The 23,697-nt window shown below is 41.9% G+C and overlaps 1 protein-coding gene across 3 annotated transcripts in view; it reads right to left on the bottom strand.

The window, feature by feature from the left end:
* Positions 1 to 1,298: 1,298 nt before the first annotated feature.
* Positions 1,299 to 23,697, bottom strand: part of DGCR2 (DiGeorge syndrome critical region gene 2) — a 41,736-nt gene continuing 19,337 nt past the window's right edge. Inside the window, exons 3-10 of one of the 3 annotated variants that reach the window (XM_065851441.2) lie at positions 18,015 to 18,140; positions 16,822 to 17,041; positions 15,790 to 15,866; positions 13,301 to 13,477; positions 11,866 to 12,069; positions 7,744 to 7,896; positions 6,833 to 7,069; positions 1,299 to 6,053 (exon numbers count right to left, since the gene is read on the bottom strand). In XM_065851441.2, the coding sequence (XP_065707513.1) occupies positions 5,812 to 6,053; positions 6,833 to 7,069; positions 7,744 to 7,896; positions 11,866 to 12,069; positions 13,301 to 13,477; positions 15,790 to 15,866; positions 16,822 to 17,041; positions 18,015 to 18,140 (1,436 nt within the window). In that variant the 3' untranslated portion in view covers positions 1,299 to 5,811. Of the gene's footprint in view, positions 6,054 to 6,832; positions 7,187 to 7,743; positions 7,897 to 11,865; positions 12,070 to 13,300; positions 13,478 to 15,789; positions 15,867 to 16,821; positions 17,042 to 18,014; positions 18,141 to 23,697 lie in introns of those variants that run through there. The other 2 variants (XM_065851442.2, XM_065851443.2) reach the window with 2 other exon arrangements.

Genomic DNA, 23,697 nt, shown 5'->3' with positions numbered 1-23,697 from the left:
AGCTCTTGTACTGCAGGCCATCCATGGAGCATTCACCAGGACAGGGCAAGGACACAGGGGCCCTGTGGCACCGCACACACTGCCCGGGCTCCCAACCAGGCAGGGCCAGTGCCAGCAGCACAGCGCTCCCCAAACAGACACATCTTCGGCCCACACCACCCCTTGGAGCGTCCAGTCGTGCTGCTGTGAGTACGTCCTACAGGACAAGTCACTTCCACAGCAGCATTCTGTGACAATGCTGAGCACACCTTGTTGGGACAGGTGAGACACGACTGTTTGACTCAAAGGTGGCACCGCTCCACCCCGTGTCCCCCTGCCAGCTCCAGCTGTGAGCCTGCGCTACCAAACCAGTACAAGTGCTTAAAGAGACCGACCCAGCGAGGCCTTTTGGGGCAATATTCCCCGCTATCAGCCAGCTTTGCTAAGTAGTTTGGAGTTACAGGCTCTTTCAGGAGAGGCAGCATCACCTCCCAGCTCACTGCAGGCTCAGGGGACCAGGGATGGGGAGCCACATCCACCCCGCACACCCCGGCTTGTTTCATGTCCCCAGAGCTCCAAAGGGAATTGCAATGGCTTGAAACGTAAAGCAGCTCAGGTTGGTTTGAGCAGAAACGCCATCTGCTGTACAACCCCAAGGCAGACCCACCCTCTGCTGGACAGAAACCCCCTGCACACCCCAAAACACAGCTCTGCACCAAGGCTTCTCCCACCAGCCCACCTCAGCACCCTCCCTCCAGCCCCTGTGCTGTGCCAGAGGTGTAAAACACAGCCGAGGAAGGGCTGCAGTGCCCAAACCCTTCCTTGGAGCTCCAATTTGGGCAGAGCTGAAGAGGTCAGGACAACCGGAGCTCTCGTCAGGCTCTTCCACCAGCTCCCCAGTGCCTGCGGAGGTCACACTGCTCAGTGCAAATCCATCCCCCTCATGTCACCTCATCTCCCGGTTGGACTGGTGACCAAGTTGCTTTGTTCCCCTGAGCCCCATCACGCCACACCAGGAGCAGGGGGTCCGAATCTGTTTCCCATCCAGCACAACCCTCCTGCCTGGGGACTCAGCACCTTCCCCATGTTTGGGGAGGGCATCGGGAACAGGCTGCACGTCACCTTCTTGTGTGTAAAATCAAGACCTTCTTAAAATTACACTCATATAGTTAAATTCCACTGGGATTTGTACACCGAAGGACTTCAGCAGCCTCCCTTTTTGCAAGATCCCAGCTCTGAAGCAGGATTTAACACGCCTTGCCTTTGCAACACTGAGGAACCACAGCGGTGCAGAGATGAGGAGACACTGCAATAGGCCATTTCTCTTACAGAACACAATTTATTTGGCATTTGGATGAAATGTTTCTCACAGCATCTTGAGAAAAAAACAAAACAAAACAAAACAAAAACAAAACCCAAAAAATATTAGTGCCAACCCAAAGAAAAGTTAAAACAAAAGAACAGTGTCACAGGGACTGAATTATTATAGTATCAAATTTAAATTCTACATGGTATTTCACAGAATATCAAAATCTTTTATATACTGCCACAGTTAAGTCCAGTCACAAACCAACTACACAGGAGAAGCCTGTAAATGCAGCATCGGCTAAGATTATTTTCCAGGAGAAGGTAAAAAGCAGCGTCTCGTTCTGTCCCGCAGCCCCCAGGCACCCGCTGGGACACAGCCCGCCCCGCGCAGCGCCTCCGCCACCCACTGCGCTCCAAGGCGCACAATACTGGAAAGTTAAAGCTATGTCGTACCGTAGCAGGCAGGCAATGCAGGCTGTTGTTAGGGGAAGGAGATCTCTACTGCACAAAGTGCCTATTCCAAAGAAACAAGTATTTCATTTGGAACTGGGGGACATCAGGAGTAAAATGTATGAACTTCGATTCGCCTCCTCTGCACTAATCTGATTTTAGGGTCAAGCTCTCAACTTGCAAGGGGAATTTAAAAGACATTTCTGTGTATTGCATGTTCCTTAGCGAGGGAGAACAAAAAGTCAGTAACTGAAAAAAAAAAACCACCCAACAACCAGATGTGTTATGGATTGCATGAGGCAACATTAAAACTTCAGTGATTTGCCACTGAAAAATCCACATCCAAAAGATAAAAACATCTTTAAAACCAGCTTCAAATTCATTTAACATTAGATGGGAAAAGAACAGTAATTACTGGTCACAAAAACATTTTCTTCCCAAGTGAAACTCAAGAGACGTGAACAGGCCACCAGCCGTGACCCTGTGCAGGCAGAGCGCCTGCCGGCTGCAGGGCCAAACCTTCAGAAAACATTTTCCACCTATTTCAATCTTCTAGATCAGCGTCCTGCCATGAACAGGTAAAGGAATAGTCTGAGCTTCAAAACTAGACAAGACTGAACATTACGCAGACAAGCAACTTGTACATCCGAATGATGGTTTTGAGGGAAACCCACCGTCCTTCCGTGACAATACTCCACAACTCGCCTAGTAAATAAAACCAGAGGTTGCTGTGAACAACCAGGGCTGTTTGTGGAGGAACAGCAGGGACCTCAAAATGGCACCAGGGCACGAGGATGGGGAATCTGAGGAGCGGTTTTGTCCGAGGCCACAACGGGAGGTGCGAGTCCTGCGCGGAACCGAGCGCTGTGACGTTACAACAGCCAGAGAGGTCTTCCTTGGGTAAGCATCAACCTCTGTCACCGCGCTGAGGACAAACTGCTTACCAGGGACCTTGCCAAGGACAAGGAAGGTTTGCTGAGGAGGCAACTGCTGTCAAGAAAACTCTTCCCCAGTTGGTCCAGAAGTCCGAGTAGTTGTGATGTTTTCTGCTACAAAGGCTCTTACTTGAAGAGAAAGTACTCAGTGTGAAAAAGCTACATGGCAAAGGGAAAAAATGTCAATTTTATTGCCAAATTAGAAGCTCACCAAGAGGCGTAAATGAGCTCTATCTAGTGAGCTGCTCTGTTCAAGGCAAAATTTCCCTTGTTTACAGTCAAGATTAAGGAGGATAGGGGGAAAGAGAGAAAAATAGCAGCCTCCACACCAGTATACGTGTGGGCAAGGCTCAGAAGCAATGGAGAAAATATCACACAGAGGCTTCTACAAAGAAGCCTCCATTTGGAATAGCTACAACCAGGGGCCAGTTGTAACAGAGCTTATTTTCCAATAAAATTCACCACAGAACCAAAAGTAAAATAAAAACCGAAATACCGCACAGCTCCCCGCAGTGTTAGAAGTGTGAGGTAAGGTACCTGTTCACCTCAGCCACAAAACACAGCTTCAGAGACTAAACCGAGCCAAAAGGCCTTTTGTTATTGCGCTAGGATACTACAAAGAACAAATATTCCATCTGCCTTCAAAAGAAATTTGAAGTTTTCTATTTTGCACTGCTACCAAAATATTTTTCAGGAACAGATTGTAGTAGCATAGACTTTACATCCTACTGAAGTGTACACTATCACAGCCTGTCCTACACCAGCGTGTAGCCAGCTTGAGAGAAGTATTAACTCTAAGAGCCTAGTTTATATCCCAGTGCTTGGCTGCACCTAGCTGGACACAGCACAAGGGTTACCGTCTACTGTATGTATATATATATATATATCTCACCATCCAGAAACACACACACACACATTCGTACCTATAAAACTAAAGAAAAATCAGTACATACAATGTATAAAACGTATGAGTGTGCTCAAAAACGCACAAAACCCGCTTTATTTTCATACTTCAGAAATGCTCAATCGCTTGTACGTGTGGTTCTGACTACTGCTATCCATCCACTTCACGAGACCAGGACTCGAACTCGGAGGAGGAGCCGGTGGGAGCTCCTGCGGGTGGAGAATGGCTCCTCTGCTCCGGCACCGCTGCGGTCGGAGCGGGAGCAGGACGCGGTGGTTCGGCTCCAGGCGGAGAGGCTTCCTAGCAGCAATTCCTCCCACTCGTGTGCCAGCAGCGCGGCCCAGAACCGTGATTCACACTCTCCAATGGATTTGAGATTGTTAGCAAGTATCTGGATGTCAAAACACCAGATAGGATCTCAATAACGAAACTCAGTTTTCTGTACAAAAGGAGTTGAATTGTCAAGACCAATCCCCACGTACAGTATAAGCCTATAGGCAAGACACAGAATAGAAAGTAGCAGCATATTCAATGGGGAAAGAGTCAGCTGCACTGGGAAACAACAATCGTGGGTTAGGATTTGTCATACAAGTATGATTTCTCATCATTCCTAGAAAAATAGATCACATACACACCCCCATACAGTGTTTTCTTCCTGTCCCTCTAGGCTTGTACCCTTCATAAGGTAACAGGAGAACACTCACAAGGAGCATTCTTTACAAATTCCTTACAATTCACCTCATTTGCTGACTGCTGCAGTAAGTCAGGGAGAAGCAGAGGCAAAAGGAGGATGGGGAAAACAGGTAAATTATTTGTATGCTGAAATCTGAACTTAAATTTAAAATCATCTGTACAGATTATTTTGCATTCATTATCAAAACCAACAGTGCTCGAATTTGGTTTTAATGAGGGAGCAAACGAATGTGCTTGTCATCTGCAAATTAACATAGAGAGTTCAATCTGAGGGGGAAATTTAGGATGACATATCAGACTGAAGCAAACTGCTTTATTGATTTAAGTACACTAACCTCATTATAACCCCTCGTGGGACCTGAATAAATGGTTTGTGGAGCACAAGGGAAATCCCTAGAATAGGGCTGGCAATTTATGGGACTCAGATAAGGAACAAGAGTCCAATTAGAATTAAACATCATGTCTAGTGCATGTTGATCACTGTTTTAAATGGTATTTGTAGAACTGTAAAGAAGCAAAATAGAGGGGACAGAACACACTTACATGCTAAATATAGCACGCAATACGAAAAGCAAGAACAATGGTCTTCTATCCAGGCCAGTCCTGTGCAACTGTTCACCATAAAAGAGTTAAACTACAAAGAAAAACACCTCAATCTTCCTTATAGGATTATAAGAAACAAGGGCTTCATATGGTGAAGTCAGACGCCACCCATGTTAATTGCTCCTGTCTCTTCCCTAAAGTACTATCTAACACATACGAGGATTCTACTGAAGGGACACAAGCATTACACAGACCCGATTTTCTTTATGGGCCAGAAGTTTACCCAACAATGAAAAATGTTGCAGCTACCAACAAATAATTGTAATTGCAAATCCCAGGTTTCTTAGTACCCACTTGTAACCTATTGTGCAGATCATTCATCCTCCAGCCCCCTACAGCGTTCTGAAACAGCAGGGCAGATCAAAACATGCAAATGTTTTACACTGTGTAGCTCTTACTTGGTGTTTTAGCTCCTCAGTGTTCCCACTCTGTAAATCAGGCCCCCAGCCCCTTCCCCTGCAGTTCTGTCTTCTCTGCTCTGTCCAAGTGTAGCACTGAAGCAACAGAGAAAGCGATTGAATGGTTACTGCTCCCACCCTCCTTTTCCGTCGTCTGTTCCCTGGATCCAGTGGTATCCAGCCAAATCCAAGCAGCTTTTTTCTGGTGTCGATTTTGTTTTCTCTCAGGTTAAGAAAAAAAAAAATAAACAACACTACCCATACTTTTCACCTCCTTAGAAGTCAAAGGAATTCTCTGCACTCTTTTCCACAGCCAATGGAAAAAAAGAGCAGTTATACAATCCATATTTACAAGACAAACCGATTAGTGAATGAATAACGACAGCCAAAAAACGAGAGGCACAATCCTAACCTAGAACATAAAAGCAGTGTTCAAAAAACAAAGTGGAGATTCCTTCTGAAGTTCAAACCACGGATTAGTGTTTGTCTGTGCAAACAGTTGCTAAAACTATTTCTGACTGGCAGTCAGCTTTTTACTCCTTTATACAATGGTATTGAGAGAACAGTGGCTGTGACGGCTGCCCATGAGAGTTTCTGCCGGTGCGCTGTCATTTCGCGGTGTGTCGGGAGGGACAAGAAAGGTGCTGCTGTCAGCAGAGTCTTCCAGCTCCACTGGAGAAGGACCAACCGAGGGAGGAAGCGATCCCTCGGTGAGCTGTGGGGATACATCACAGTTTCCTAGTGACGGAGGACTGCTTTGCACAGCCTGAGAAAGAACTCCATCTGCACAGGACAAAAAAAGAGCAGAATTAGAACGTGAAGTATATCATTTCACATTCCCAAATAGATTTACTATCTGTATTTCTAGAAGCTCAGAGTTTTTCTTGGTTTTGCATTAATGCACAAAGAGATGACACTGCAAAAGAGGAAAATTATATAGCGAAAATAAAACTTCAATATATAAATAAGATACTTGCACTAATCAGGCCCACTTATCTTGTGAGATATGCTGCTATAAAATCCCAGACGGGAATGATTTCTACAGTATGTGAATACCACAGCTGCAAAACTGAAGAGCACTGGGTGAATCATTAGAAAGTGATATTTTTGGTCAATTTTTGGAGAGTGTGGGTGGGGAAGTGGGGAAGAGAGAAGACACTGGATATATTTTATTCAAAATCTCCTGTACTTGATATTCGTTCTACTTTTAATACCAATCTCTACAAACTTATCTCCAAACACCAAAAAAGGTATCAGCATAGTGGAAACTAGGTAACCAGGTAACCCATCCAAGGTAAGGCTTGGAAATAGGTGTGGTCTAAGAGTTAAACTGCTTGCAGCACGGATTCAATTCGTAATTTAGGTGATCCAAAGAACCTTTGGAAAGAGGTAAGCTTACTGATACATTTCAACAAAAGACTTTTCCATCACAGAAATAGGAAATTTATCACAAAATATTTTCCCATCACAATCACTAAAACATGTGTTTGTAGTTAAAAAAAAAATCTACCCTCTAGCCAAAATGAAAAAGAGGAAAAAAAGATAAGTTATTGCCTGCATACCTGGAGTGGAACAAAGGATACTGTCTGGATTGACAGAAGCTTCATAAGGAGGAGGTGGGTCATCTGGATGTTGAATATCTGGATACTTGTAAGCAGTATAGGGGGGAGGCGGATCATGAAAGTGAAACGCCCCACCTTCCCCGTCATCTGAAAGATGCAGTGGAGTGAGGCCAGTTCCAAAAGCGTCGGGACCATAATCAAAACCAGGCATCCTGCGGCCCAAGTTAAAATGGTGTACTGTTTCAAGAGAAGAGAAAGAAGTGACTTGATCCCATGCTTTCTTCTTCAATTTGAGGCAGGTCTCAACACCTTTTTCCACTTTTCACACCCAAGGGACTCATGTCTCCTGAAGAGCTAAAAAAGTCAACATAACCTATACAAGTAACTGCAGTTACACAACAATACCCAGGCCCACCTGCTCCCAGCCTGTTTGTCCTGCATCGCATCTAAATGGGAATCTAACCTCTTCAAACTGAGGAGATCATTCACACATAGAAGGTACTTCAGATTTGGATCACATACAAACAAAATGTGTTTTTCCATTATTGGCTGAAAAAGTTCAAGTTTGAGGAACCTACCAAAACACACACACACAGGCATGGTTAAGTGAGACCATTAAATTTCTCATCTTACATCAATCTGTCAGTAATAAGCACAAGACACAAGATAAGCATTGATTGATGTAACAGTTTCTTTTTTGAATGTGGAGTGGTTCAGAGAACCAAAGCTTGTACAAATCACAACCAGCTCAGGCAGCCAGTGCAGAGCTACATTTGGGTACAGTACTGACTAGAATCTATAACCAGACTTCTGATGATGTTTTCCACAGTTGTGTATTTCTTCTGCTCTCTTTATTCTGAAGCAAAATACACTACTTAGATAAGGACTCTTTACAGATACAGGCTACTTACAATTTGCTCCAATCAAAGACTCTATGCGCTCTCTTCGCCTCTGGCGTAGCCGGTGGACCATGAAAAGCAGCAGAGAGAGGATGAGGAAGGAGGAAATGCAGCTAACGATCAGACGCATTCCGCCAGCCATTGAATCAAACAAACTGTTGCCATCTGTGACAAAAAAACATAAAAGAAGCCTGTTACTGTTGTTCAAGACTCATTTTTCTTGATGTTCTTCTGTCAGTAACAGAGAGATAAATGCAGAGTGGAGATTCAATAGCCTGGTTTAATACTTCTCTGTATTTCAAAAATGCAAGAAAATTATGATTCATCAGATGATTTATCTGTTCATTGCAAGAAAATCGAAATGTTTCCAAAAATACCTTAATCAGCAAAAGAACAAAATGCTGAAGGCTTCAGGTCCCTGAAAATGGGCAAAAGGAAAGGTTAATGGTATTTTGCAGAGCCACTTGTCTCCCTGGCGTGGCTGATGACGTTACACTGAAGAGGATGGCAAGTCTACTTCTGTGTGACTTCTGGACATCCTAACTTTTAGATTTCCAACAACAAAATCTCTGAACATTGTCATGATCACCAAGATGTGGTCAGCTGAACTACATATATCACTGGTACGTTGGTGAGTACCACTAAGTGACAGGAACTAAAAATACTTTAAAAAGGTGAATCAACATGATAATCATCTTTCAGGAACTGAAGAGATTAAGATAAACAGGAATCAAATATTTTTTCTAGAATCACATAGAAAGCAAGTGGCAGAACATGAAACATACCCAGGAGCTCAGGACTTTGAGAGCTCAATACCACTGCTAACCAGATCCAGACTCGGAAGACTGCCGCGAGTGAATTATCACTGTTCTACCAGCGCCAGGTATGAGGGGTATTAATTTTTCAGAATTCAGCTAATCACACTTGGTTACGCTTAAGTAGCAGGTGTACATACAGATGCTTTACACAAACAAAAAATGACCTAAAACTGACTGTGCTGTGTTCTTCGCACTAATCTCCCACTGAAGAGCTCTGAACGAGACATGCACCCAGGTCAGGTGTGGATAAGAAACAGATGACGTGGCTGCACAGCCTGGTCCCCTATGGCCACAGGACACGAGTGCTCACAGGTCCGGAGCCGGGTCCCCAGCCACTGCAGGGCACCGCACCTCGCAGAGCAACCAGCTGGGTCCCAGCACCTGTCCCTCTGCGCCCACACGGCTGCAGGAGCACTCAGCGCTTTTCCTTTCACTAACAGCAGCTAACGCTGGATCAAAGATTCCTTACAAAAGCAAGTTAAAAGCCTCAAAAAAACCTGTAAGTACTGACTTGCTACAAATGCTAGTAACAGAAAAATCCACCTAATTTATACATCGTTAATGCAAATGGCTAACAGGCTGGTATTTATTATATAACACATTCTTGGCAACAAGAGGTTCATTTAATAGTGCACTATGCACAGAGCTCGCATATCACCACCTCTCCAATGCGGCTGTGCGGTACCAAAGCCTCGGTGCTGTCAGACCTTCCAGCAGCTCTGACGGTCAGAGCTGAACCCGCTGTGGTCACACACCTTCCAACCAACACACCACACACCTGACGCAGCTCCTCCTCCGTTTTATGGCAATGCTGACTTCATGATCATCATAAATTAGTGCTAAAAACTGCCTTAAATACAGTGGCTGAAGTGAAACATCCACACAGGCAAGTGTGACAAAACCTTGCAGGCAGAAAGCATGACTTCCACATATTCTCTTAAGGCCAGGTACAACTGCAATTCTTGGACCTTCTGGGATGTCCTGAGCCTCCATCCCCCTGCTCCCAGTCTCCGAGAGCTCCCAGCAGTCAACATGTTTGCCTGGATAAACTACTGTCCAGTAAAGTCCTACATTACAAAAAAAGACAAAGACCCAGCTTGTACAGAACAAGATAAGTCATCACAGAGACGTCCAAGCCACATAAATACAAATAGATTATTTCAGAAAGGTTGTTTTACACTCAGTACAGTAGCAATACTCTGTTAACTGCATCGGTTTAGTCACCAGAAAAGCTTCTGCACCATCAGCTCTTTCAAAGTGTTTTATTTCTTTTATTACCTTTCCACAAATAAGAGTTGCAGGTCTGTCTAAACAAGAACCACACAGAAAAATTAGTTTCTACCACATCCATGGAGCGGCAATAGACAGACTACCTCGGTTCCAGCGTTAGAACATGAAAGGTTTTCCTCTGCTATTTATCTTCAACTAAATGAGGAGAAGCATCTTTCAAAGGAGTATAGCTGTGATTGCTCAGCTTACTCCTACCACTGAAAAATTCCCCCACTATCAAGTCCTTGAGTAATATTCATTATCCACTTGTAATCATCACTCACCCACTCACACTGTGAGAGCTGATTACCTGCCAACCCAACAGCAGGATTTATTTCCCCGCAGTATCTCCTTGGGTGATTAATTTAGTTACTGTTGATTAGTAAACTGTTTTCTTTCCTTTGCAACAGAGCTTAGGGAAGATATATGTAAGAATTGGACAAAGATAAATACATGCTGATTAAAGGAAGTAATTCATTAATTTTGTCATCTGGAATAGTCATTTATAAACACCCAGAAGGAAAACTGAAATGCTTAATTTAAAAATTTTGCTGTTTATCACTAGCTGAAGTAAGTTCATTATGAAGGAGGTTTGACAACTGCTTGATGATTCTTCTCTCAAATACTAAGTTACTAAAAAAAAGAAACCAGAACACTTCAGGCAAGAGTGTAATGAAACAGTCTTATTTAGCATCAGTACAGAAAGAAGAGCTTAAGGATCAGAAAGGATGTGATAAAATACACTCTTCAAATCAGTATTCACGAAATAGTTAAGACCCGCAGCAATAAGCAAGGATTAAAAAACACGGCATGAGGTTATCCCAGGTCATCTTATCCCATCTTCTGGATGATGCTTTGCTGACACTGCTCCTGAAGATAAAAAAAGTGAAGGCAAAGTCCTAGCTCTCCTGATCAGAGTGAGAGGCAGACTCCTGCTTTTTGCCCATTCTTTTCACTGACCAGCCTGCAAGACTAGCTGCGAACATTTGTTAAGCTTAACCCTCAGAGCAAATGTGAATGACAGGAAGAAGGAGCCAGTGTCTTTTAATGATTAACGTCTGTAGTTAAGACAAATACAAAAGACTGCAAATTTGGAAGCCAATAAGCACTGTTCTCTTGTAATAGACTAAAAGAGAAGCCTCTCATGGGAAGAGTTGACCTGTGTTTTCCATGGGAGTTCAGAACAACAGTTTCTTAGTGTACTGAGGTAAGATTAGTTATTTTAAAATACCTGGAAATAACAGTATCACAGGATGGCTGAGGTTGAAAGGGACGTCCTGAGATCATCTAGTCCAACCCCTGCTCAAGCAGCGTCAGCCGGAGCTGGTTGCCCAGGACAGAGTCCAATCAGGTGATGAACATCCCCACAGATGGGGACACCACAAGCAATCTGCTCCAGGATCCAACCATCCTCACAGTAGATTCCAAGTAGGATATATATTTCTTTTCACACGTCTCTTTACAGGAAAATAACCCCTCTCCTCAAATCTACATCCCCAAATGGTGATTGACATACAGTTCAGAGTCAACCAAACACTTTATTGATCCAAAACAAGACACTGCACTGAGATGCCAAATCCAATAAGGCTACATGTCCCGATTGTTACTAAAACTCTGTACAATTCATAAACTTTGTTTCCCATGTGATCCCTGCATGCGAATTTCCTCACACATAAATTCTCATGTCCACAAAAAGATGCTTAATTAGTGCTCAAGAGAAAAGTCCTTTCTTTTCATGACAACTAAATATGACAAAGGAACAATGCAAGATGCTCTATTAAAAATCCACAGTAGTGCCAACCTCTGTAAAGAAAATAAGCTGCTGCTTCTCCTATATCAGTGGCATCAAGCATGACTAATTATATCTAGCCACAGTCTGAAGTGTTTCATTTCCCATGATTTGAGATTTTTCCCCACAGGGGGGCTGTATCCAGCAATGTCAAGGAATTGAAAGGATGCATCATTTCAAACAAAGTTATACCCAAAGATAACCAAGTTGAGCACTGGACTCATTTTCCTTGACAAAACTGCAGCAGTCAGCTCTTACCTGGGTCTAAACACGTGAATTTGCAGCACTCCTTAGGGTCTTTGCGATACTGCTGACACCCCTGGGGCCGTTCACATAAAGCAGCCACGCACATCTCGGGTTCACCGTTGTGACATGTGCAGCTCAAACAGGGATCATTCCCTTTCGGAGTGAAGTAGTAGCCTTCATCAACAATGTTGTCTTTGATATCAACGCAAGTCTGGCCTAGAACAGAAGCACACATCAATAATCCAGGTGTCTGTGAGCCTGCCAGACAGGAGTGTAGTTTATTCTGTTACATTGAGCGACTTGTAAACATAAGCAGACCATGAGTTAGAAGTCACACCTTCGCATTAAAGCAACTTTGAAAAGGGATCTCCAAGGAGTGTGGAAGATAATGGATATTCTGGAGGCACGCAGGGATGATTTACTGCTCAACATTGACACAGTGAGCTCTAAGTATTTAATGGAACTGACACACTTTCAGGCATTCTCTCTGAGACACAGGAAAGCAAGTGGTCTGAGAAGTTTGAGCATCACTGTCATGCCTGCTGCGGCTCCCTCTGTCTCTCCTGGTACTTAGAAGCTGGATCTTCTCTGGATCAAACCAGAAGGACACTGAGGAGATGACCGAAAAGGTCATCTTTTGATCATCATTTTGACTAAACACATGTCCTTCAACACCAGACTCCAAGACATTTCAGGGCAGACAAGGCAACCTCCTGTCTTCCTAACTGTGGATATTTCAGGTGAAAAAGCACACAAAGAAGGGCCGATTGCTCCTCCCTGGTCATTCTGTAAGTCTTTTTCCTGCTTTAAAGAAAAAGTAAACTAGAAAAAGTTCAAGAACTGCAGTAAAAGTTCAACAACTTTTTCTTGTAAAGCAGCACCATCTATATCAGGTATTTTAAATATCACCTGAAAATACTGCCAAGAAGTATTTTCCCTCTGTTGCTATAAAGCCTTTGGGAGTGAAGACATGCAAGATACAGAATAAAAGCGCTTTTTTTTTTTTCCCCCCTACTTTAAGTCAGCAGCTCCGCTTGCCCTTTTTTTCCCTCCCAGTTCCAATAATTGCCTGGAAATAATTCAATAGAAGTTGCAATATTCAAAATAAAGCAGAAATGAGATTTTCCTCATTTTCATGTGAAATTAATAATAAGAGTGATACTAATAAGGCATGCTTTTTTTAACCTTTTTTTTCAAGCATACTTTATTTTGGGGCTGATATAGCTGCTTAATAATAATTTCTTAGTGAAAATCTTTACTGTGGCTGACAACCGCACATTATGATGCTCTTATTTATTTAAACCAAGCAGAAATTCAACTTCCCTCCCCCCGATTTTTTTAATCCATTGGGCAGAATGTAGAAAGGATAACTAACAAATTTCCCTATATTTGTTATAAGCATATTTAGACATGCAATATAGCTTACACTGAACTAAACCCAACTTACTCCTTTTGCAGAGGAATGAAGATTTCTCATAGCAGTTCTCAGCGTACCAGCTGTGTAAACCGTGGTGCCGAAGGGTAGGAAAATGGAAACACTGAAGCTGGGCACAAAGGACGTTTTCATTTTCAGACATAGCCGTACCAAAGATAGGGTCAGGGGGTAAAAATACTTCAGAAGAACCTAGAAAAAGATGCATTGGTATAAGCAGCCTGCGGGTACGCAAAGCTTTAGCAAAGCCCTGTAACGTCACTCATTCCATGCACACCAACTCTGCTACACAGCTACTGTCCTCCAGCTTTAGCTTCCATTAGCAACATCCCTCCAGGGGAAGGAGAACGCAAGAGGTGACTCACAGAGAGAAGAGGCTGCTGTTTGCAGAGTACTGGGTAATTTTGCCATTCTGTACCAGGAGGAGTGATGATGTTCTGATATCTCTACAAGTGCTGCTTTCCACAGTCCCAAGCGGTTTGCCTGACAGCAATCACACGCCCCTTCAAACAGCGCTGAGCTTGGTCACGCTCGCTACTAGCGGAGCAAGAACCCACAGCAATCTTGTACTTGGTACCTACCAGTGCTTCCAAATACATATGTACACACAAAGATGTGCACACACCTATGTGCAAGCGTCTAACCGTGCAGCGGCCCATTTTATATGAAGCCTACTTTTCAAATCTGTGTGCCTAAACACTGATTTTTAACAGCTCTTGCAGTTAGCATATTAGTCTTCTCACATTACAGTCTTTTCACACACTGCTAGGTATGATTCTTTTCATTTCCTTAATTTTTTAAAATGCAACTAAGTTCTGCTATCATTTTTTTGAGGGCTTACATTCCACATCTCCCAATAACGAATTCAAATTTCCGAGCTGTAAGACCCTAAATCGCTTTTCAAACAGATACTGGGAATTCAGAGTCTGCCTCACTGCAGGTCAATTAAGCTTAAGTAAAGATTTCAGAAGCTACTGAATGCTATCCTGTACTACTATGTACTTTATTTCATACAGGTATCCCTTTATTATATAGAAAGCTTGCAACCAAAGAATACATGGTATTGAGAAGGCTTAAATTTGTATCATGCATCAAATCATATAAGACTTATGATAAAGAGAGGCATCACGATTTTTCTATAATTAACACCACCCTGGCTGTAAACAGTCTGTCGGCAGATGGCAGCACAGTCAACTTTCCAAAGAGCAAATAAAGGTCCTTTTAAGGAGAATGAATGTGTTTTGGGTTTTGCATGTTGTTGGTGTTTGGGGTTGGTTTGTTTGTTTTTCCTTGGGCTTCACAGGGAAAACCTATCTATATAAACACTTTTGTCCAGCCCAGAAATCCCTATCAGGAGAAAAAGTTGGACTTTCCTCCATTCCTTGCCCCTGCTGTCCAAAAACATCTTTATGTACTTTAAGAACTAATGAAAATGTTCCTGCCTCCACAAAAAGGAGCATTTGCTATGAATATTCAGTCAACTCTGCTCACTTAAATGACAAAAGAGAACAATATTTTTGTGCATGGTAGCACAGTAAACGAGTACCATCAGTAGAAAGCTCTGCTGGGTTTTACTACTTGCTCATGTGTCAAAGTAGTATTTTCTAAGACCCAACCATTTAACAAAACTCTGTTCATAATTATGTATTTTTACCAAATGGAAAGTTTTCCTTCCAGATTTTCCCTTACTGAAAATTGTAAATAAGAAGGAAACAATTAGTTTTTACATGCTACACTGGAATTTACAGGATTGATGCTTAAAAAAAGCCCTTTGTTTTAAATTTTCCGTTACCTAAACCAGTACAGCATTTAGACATTCAATTCTACACATAAGAGTCCATATAACAACTTCAAGATTAAAATAAAAGGTATAGACCATAACTTTGCATTTTCAGCAGAGGGAGCTGCTTGTTTTGCAATTGAAATAGTTCAGCCAGGGATGCTGATCAGATTAATGTTCAGTTTTCTATGTAAACTGTGATTTATTTCTGGGATTAAGTATATTTTACCATGGTTTAAGTAAACTAACTGAAGTACTTTAGAACGAAAAAAATCTAGATAGTTCTGCAAAGTTAAAGACTTCTTTTTTTAACTATATAAAAAACTACCAATTATTAAAAAGCTAAAACCCCCAAATACCCTACACTAGTCTGTGCAAATACTAGAATCAGCAATCAGCAGTTCACCTAGGCATTCACCAAAAAGAAGGAGGAACTGGAGTCATTTCCCTTTTCTCAGCTTAATCAAGAAAGCCCAAATAAATTGAAAAACATATTCTTTCCACAAAACATCAACGTGAAATACTGTGAAATTCTTACACTTGAAAATATGGCATGCGTATCGAGTATTAAACTCTTCTGTTTCGGTACTGTAAAGCAAAGCAGCTCCCCTATACTATTTTAACACCATCACTGAAAGAAGTTATGTTGTTCTTGCAAATAATATTCAAGTTTTAAGACAGTTTCCATGGGCCATTTAACTACGCAATAATTCGAGCAGCCTACCTTTATAAGCTACTTCCCAGTGCCCTTCTAGAGAGTGATTCCGATTGGTGATCACGTACTGATATCCAACCCAGAACCTACCAAAAGAATTCAGTTACGTTCTAAACATACAAGCCAAAAACATACTAACAAATTGAATTACACAGAACCTTCCAATGTCTTTATAGCTAAAAACTAACTTTCAAAACATTCTGATGATTTTTTTCCCTAAAATTTCTGCCCATGCGTTGGCAATGTACAGAGAGAGACTTCAGTTTAGGAACAGAGGAAACACTTGACAGTTTCCTGTTTACAAATGATAACTCATTGTGTCTTTTATTTCTACTCATAATAAGCACCTCATTGTGTTGTTATGGCAGCACTTCAGCGTCTCAAACCCAAAAACCACACAAAAACATTCAAGTCAAATATTTCATAAACATACACAACTTATGTTGTAGATCAAACCACCCAACTCTCCAGAGAGAGGGAGACACGGTTACTGAACCACTGCTGCTGATCTGCCACAGCAGCCCACGAGACTGACAAAAATCTCGCAGGCAAAAAAAAAGGGATTATGTTTGTTGTGAACTAACAGAATGAAATATATAAAGCCACTGGAACATAGTTCTTACAACTCAAAAGGTTTTTTACTTCCTTCTTATCTCAAACTTGCAGTGTTTATTGTGGCTACTGGTACTTAGTGAAAAAAAAAATTCTATTGAAAAATTTCAAGATATATGATTTCTATACAAGGTAATGCAGTGGTCAGTCATTGCAAAATCCATCTTCCCTGTTGCAATTCGAGAATACTAGTACGTTGCTGAGACAGCCTGAATATAAAAAGACTCTGCTGAATTGCAGTCTATCTATTAATGTTAATTAAAACATAAAATACAGATAGCCATGGCCAGTCAAACAGCATGCTCGTACTGGGTAATTAACCTGAAGTCAATTTTACCGTTACATCTTCTAAGCAAATGGAACTAACAGTATTTGTCTCACAGAGAAACCCTTCTCATGTAACACGAGATCTCTGTCCTTCCTGCTCACCTGCGCTGGTCCTTCCTCACAAATGTTTTTTCTTCCAAGTCCCACTCCTGTGCCAGGATGAACCTCAGCTCCTGGTCCGCAGTGAAGGTGGCGAGGGACCCGTTCACCCGCTGACATGTCTGCACAGCGTCCCAGTAGTTCTCCCCGTTCAGATACACTCGGTAACAGCTGGCTGTGCCCTCATAGTGGTGCCATCCTGTTGGGCACTTTCCTAGGAAACATGAAGAATAGAAGGGAAACCATTCCCCCCAAATTAGGATCTTCAAGATGATGCATCCTCACCGGTTTATGACAAGGCAATGCATAATCACTTGGACGTGCGCACACAACATGCTGTATACACTTCACCTCACCAGAAGGAGGTGCATGCGTTACAGATCACAGAAGATTTACTTGAATGACAGTTTTTGATAAAGTAAATTTTTAAAAGATTTCTTTAAAAAGATGCAACCGCTAGTAATGTTTCATTGCACTGTGACAGCCCTTAAAGTCTTTAATTCAGACTGATGATCTACTGTGGAAGATACTGCCCTGCACATCTTTACAAATCCAATCAGCTCGATCAATCCAAGTCACAACAAGCAGCAAGAAGCACGCAGGAAAAACCAGAGGTGGCCAATTATACGATTCTTTCTTTCCATTAGGTGGTTAGCAATATGCCCAACTTCCTGTGAAGTTTTCAGCCTACTTTTACATACAGTCTCAGCAGTATTCACATAATCCTGCCCCCACGGTCAGTCACTAAAGACATGGGGGTTCTGGGGAATTGTTTGTTTGCTTTGGAAAGATATTGCTGCAAAGTGGATCTTTAGGAAATAAGAAGGTGATCCTGTGAACTGCTCTCTCTGCTAGACTATCACCCCTGCTAAAGGCTGAAAACATCACTTAAACCACAGGTCTAGTTTTCTGTAATTGCAATGAGTTATAACAGAAAATTGCAACTCTGGTTTCAGAAAAGTAAGATTACTAGGAGCATAGGAGCATAAATATATTGGCATGCTATATACACTAAGCAATATAAAAGGACATATATAAATCTACAAAAACTTTAAAATGCATTGCACATGAATAAAAACTGGTCAAAAAGCCATGCAGGAGAAAAATATATTAATTTCTCCTTAAAAGAAAAAATAGTCTAAGTTGCTAAATAAATTATCACAAAGATGGCCCAGATTTCCCAGTCTGCAACTTACTGCTAAAGCGGACAGGCTGTGCCACATTGACAGTGTGAAAGCGGGTTGTCTCTCCTCCTCTCCCTCGATTGTGCCTGGAGTCCACATTCTCCCTCCCATGGTAAGTTCGCTGGTCCCCTGTCAAGCCTGGGGACCAGAAGGAACAGTCAGTACTGGTGAAAGTTGCAAGCCAAGGTAGATTTCATTTGATTAACCTTTCTCTGTGTTTTCATTTAAGACCTATATGATAAGTAACTGTCAGGTAAACAAAGATGGTATATCCCTGCAATAACCGCTTGGTCATTTTACACAGTACATAGCAGGAATACCTAAAATTGAAAAGAACCAACAAGCCATTACACAAGTCTTGCAGAGCAAGCTAAATATTCTGGCAGATTCCCAACAGCCTGCAGTTGTACACAGGACTCGGTGTTCATCATTTCAGTTGCTGCAGCAAATGCATCATCCCCAGCGCATTTTATCTGCTCCTGTTTAAAGGACTACCCACTCTCCAGCTGCTTCATTTCTTGGTTGTGTTCTCAAGGATATAAGAAAACTTCTCCAATATATTTTCCAACACATTCTCCAAGATCTAGGACAAAATTAAAACCAGGAAAGGAAACCTATCTTCAGCCAGAACAACACGGTTTTTCATTCACTCTCAAGCTTCTAAAGGAAACATTAGTTCATTATTTGTGAAACAAAAAACAAACACCCCCTCTTTTCAGTGTCAGGGTTTCTAATGGGTGTATGTGACAACTGGATTCAGTAACTTAGGAAGAACATGTTATCCCAGAGAAGGAGCTGGGGGGCTCCACATGACTACAGGAGCCCAGGAGGAGCACAGAGCTCAGGAGATGCTGCAGGATGGGCCACAGCCAGAAACACTGGCAAGATCTGAAGCAGGAGGGCTGGCATGGTGGTGGGGAGAAACCTTTGAGAAAGACAGAGATGAGCACTGAGAAAGATTCATCTGGAAACAAGGGACTAACCTTAGAGGAAAAAATGAACCCAAGAAGGTAAGCATTAGAAATATGTACTAGTATGTTATTTAATACTACTAAAGGTACTAAATACTACTAAATGTTACTAAAGGTAATGGAGTTTAACCAACACAAAGAGCTATGTAGACATTCATCTCTATATTAAAAAAAAAAATCAGCTTATTTTCCTTTAAAGCTGATTAGCTCTGTTCAGGCCAGCTAAACCAAATAAACCAGTCACAGTCCCAAATACAGGGGAGCCACACAGTTATCTTCAATAGGTTTAACTACATCTGTTTGAAATGTGTTCAAAACTATGCCAATAAAACTTCCTCCTTTCAGACCATCTTTAAAAAGCAAGAAGTCCTCAGCAGTTTCATGATAATTTAAACCCAGAGCTGGAGACTATTTGGTGTATTACCCGGTGGGAAAGGCACACCATCAAAAAATGCACTCCTTGGAACAACGTGTTAGCACTGAGGAGCAAAAGAAAAATATCAGTAACTGGAGCCCAGGAACAGCAGAACAGCTTTGCATTTATCTGCCTCCAGCAGACCGAGTTTGCCCTGGGCTAATGGGATAAGCAAGGGATATTTAATTATCACATTATCCCAGGAATTACATGTCTATAGAGATTGCCCATTAAGAAATGGCTGTGCATAATACACTCACATGACATTACAGGGATAAAGCAGTGATTCTGCTGTTCAATATTAGAATACACTATTTATCACAGGCAAGAAGTTACTGCCAAGAAATTCAGTTAGTGTGCATTTCAAAGGACACAAAATGGTAAAATAATTTGACAGTGAAGATCAGTGATTATTTTTTATTACTTTAAAGGCCAATCTATTTTTAGCTTTAGAATTCGACTGTTCTTAATCCTAATGGTTCAGTAGCAGTATTTCCAGAGTGATACTGAGACGCTAAAAAAGCCAATCTTTAATTATAGTAAAGCTTTAAAAATAATGCTAACTAATGTTGAACACTTTATCATAGATGAACTGAGTTCAGCATGGGAAGCTCTATTTTCCCATGGCATTAAATGGTAACAACTAAACTCTAAGAACCAGTAAGAACCAAACGCACGAAGAATTAGTTCCCTTTCCGAAGTGAGAGCAGATGCAACACCATATGGCTGACCTTCCTCAGCTAAACACAACGCCCACGAGGACTTAACAATTTACCTCCCCGGGAATAAAACAGAAGTTCATAGGTTTTAACATGCGAGGTTAAGAAAGGGTTACTTGGGCTAACATCTTAAACGGGCAGAAGCCGGCCACCCGTCCCTTCCCCAGCAGCAGCCCCTGGACCCGGCTGGGCTGTGGGGGCAGAGAGCGGCCACACCAATCACCTCTCCTTCAACCCCAGTGCTGTCAGTTGCTTAATAAATTGGAGCTCTTCAAATATCAGATTGTTTCTGTGTGACCTGAATTTGCAGTCTCCAAGAAAAGCAACAATGACAAGAGTTTCGCGAGCAGTAAGGAAAGCGACACTAACGAGCCTCTGAGTCCCTTCACTGCCATGAAAAACCACTGCAGATTCTGGTGGCAAAGGTGTAATTAGACTGGTTTGCTATTGTACCGTTCCTATACTCTGCAGAAGAATTCTCTAAGTACTTCGCTGTTCCTGCTTGCTTTATAAAAAATATTTTTATATTTATAAATAAATTAATAGTGTCACAGACTAAGCTTCAAGATAACCACTTAAGCCAGAAGTTCACAACCTAACCACGTTTGAGTGTTTCAAAATGAAAAAGCCACAATTTTGACTGCATACATGCTTAATACTGTGAAAGTGGTCAAAACCAAAGCAGTGCAAATCGAACATGAGCTGAGACCACACAGAAGTGAGGGCTGGTACGAGGGGAGGCACGAGCGGGCTGGAACGCACCCACATGGAGCAGCGCTGCATGGGGAACTAACACAGCCCCAAATGGAAAACCGTGTTCGGAGGAGCTGGAAGAGAAACTGCGATGTGCCACACACAGCAAGGTCTGCTTGGCACCAAAAGAAGGGATTCGGGGAGCTGACCTGGTTTCCAGAGTTATTGTGTCACAGCTGACAGGTCACTCAAGCCAAACCCTTCACAAGGCTGCATGTACTATATCAAATTATGTAAAAATTAAACTGCTTGTGAAGCAACCAGGTCTTGTCGTATCTTACTTGTTCTGATATTTTAGTTGCTCCTGTTTGAACGCATAGATTCTCAAAATTTACACAAAAAGCTGCCCTGTCACCTAAGCTTCCCATTTTCTGTCCAGCATATTGAACTTGGAAAGCTTTTAATCCCATTGCAATTTGAGAGGTGAGAGAATTTCAGGATTAAAACCAGTTTTGTGCCTAAAGATTTAGAAATCCAGTTCAGAAGTCCCCAGAGAGGAGCGATTCTTCCCAGATCAAGCAGCTCCACGCTTCGCGTTATCAATTGTATTACGCTAGGAAATAGATGCCAAGCAAGAACAGCATCCTGCTGGGCTGAGCACTATTCAAAGCCATAGACTGACAGTAAAGAGCTTATAATTTAAACACCACGGAGCAAGGTAAAAAGGATGCACCATACAGGAGTTCAGCGAGGGCTCAGAAAAGGTGTGGAAATGATCAGAGGTTTTCAGCATTATTAACCTAGCTTTAGAAAAGGAGATGTACTGAAGCGCACAAATGTCAACCAAACACAAGATCCTTGACAAAACAAATCACGAAGCTGCTTATGGGCCCTGCAAATCAGTGTCCTGCAGCTGCTGCGTTATCAGTCACTGGCCACACCTTCAGCTGGATCCAGAAAAGACACTGAGCAGACCCAAAAATAACACAGTGTGCATGTGCTGGGGCAAGCAGCCTCCAAGTCTGCACATTTCTTCCTGATACCATATGTGGGGAAGTCCTTAATAATATTATAATGTATAAGCATACAAGATGACATTGCTCCAGATCAGCATTTACAGTTCCTAGCAAGACTGTTTCTGAACCAAATCAGGCTCCCAAGCTGATCTGATATTCTGGTAGAAGCAAAGCTGGAAATCCAATGAGCAATAAAAGGCAAACGGCAGGGCCCTTCCTTCTCATGGGTTTAAATACAGAACTTTTACAGAAGTGGAAAGGTTATGTTACTACTTTGATTACTTGTATAGAAACGTGAGAGGAAGTGAGTAGAAATAATAAATTCCAATTTGTAGAAGTCCCTGTTTAAGATATTAATGCTTGTTTCTACCATTTCACAGAATACACCACTTTAAAATAAACTATTTTTAGGATCAATAACTGTCGATATGGAACAGTTCACAAATTTCAAGAGTCTCCACTGCTTAAGTAGAAGAGAGTTGCAGGCACATGCTACATAAACCCTCCCCGCAATTTCTGGCACGCTCACAAGAACAAGCAGCCAAAGCTTTACTCTACCAGAGAGATGAACCCAGGGTAATCACTGCTGCAGACTCCACTAACATTTGTGTGCCTCGTGGGAAGGGCAGGGCGAACAGCACTTTACACATCACAACTTGGGGACTGAAAGGAATTCTGTGTTTTAAAGGAAAATGGTCATTCTGAAAAGAGACAGTAAGAATAAAAAGAGCTATGAAGACCGTCTTCAGAGAAATCTATGGTCTAGCAAAAATAGGCATTTCATACACTTACTCAGATTGTCAATGAATTAATGTCTTACCTAATTGTGCTCTGAAAAAAAAATGCCAGAAGAAATTATTCTAACAAAAAAGTTTTAGGGTTTGGAGTATTTCTTGTACTTAAGACAGCATATGGTTAACAAACTAATTTATTAATGATCCTGTTATTTTAATAGGAACTTTGTTACTAACATGAATGAAATCAGGCTTAAAAAATGGTGAACTAAACCAACAGTGCCAAGTAACTTGCAATGGCTTTGCATTAAACCTTCGGAAATACCAACACGACTAAGGAGTCACTGAAACACCTTCCTCACCACCACAAAGCCCCAGTTCACTGCCACTGACCTTCTCCGAGTTGCTCACGCTGGAGTGTCCCATTACGAGCGCAAAGGCTGGAAAGTAACAAGCTTCCCAACCAAATTCAGAGCCCTTTCTTGCAAGCTTTCTTTTCATGCTTCAGAGAGATTTCATACCTTATAATTTAAAGACATCTTAATTCTCCAAGTTTCACAAGTCCAGGTGACTTCACTAACTAGTTCTTTTAGTGTTCAGTCTGCTTTTATTGAAATTAAGAACATTAATTAAAAAGTATTTAAATTTAGCTGACTCATCTCATGACTGCATCATTCACAGGTATTTTCTAAATTTAAAGCTGCATCATTCCTTGTTAATTCAGTGGCCAAAAAAGAAAGTTATCACTCTTGAGTATGACTACATGCTATTATTAGTAGTAGCATTAGCTCCCCAATGAACATCTCAGAACTTAGTCTCTCCTATGACTGGTCACATATGTATTGCTTTCCTCAATGTAAGAGAAATGTGCTCTTTCAATCTTATCTGCAGATTCACTTTCATTCACGCTATTCCTTTTTATTCTCCAGCACGCCATTCACGCACACACCAGCACACCAACCTGTCCTTATTCTCGACAGTTCTCAACAACACGTGCCCTTCAACGTCCATTTCAGGTCACAACGCTATCTCACCAGTTTTTTGTCACGGGTATAACAGAGTTTTTACATCCCACGCCAGTAGTTCTTGTTCCTCTGATTTGCTGGCTACACTCCTTGCATTACTGTGCAAAACTCACTTCTTTCAC

This window comes from Patagioenas fasciata, chromosome 17 (assembly GCF_037038585.1).
Source record: "Patagioenas fasciata isolate bPatFas1 chromosome 17, bPatFas1.hap1, whole genome shotgun sequence".
NCBI lineage: Eukaryota > Metazoa > Chordata > Aves > Columbiformes > Columbidae > Patagioenas > Patagioenas fasciata.
Note: the sequence above shows the minus strand (reverse complement) of the source record. Positions and strands in the feature narration are given on the sequence as shown.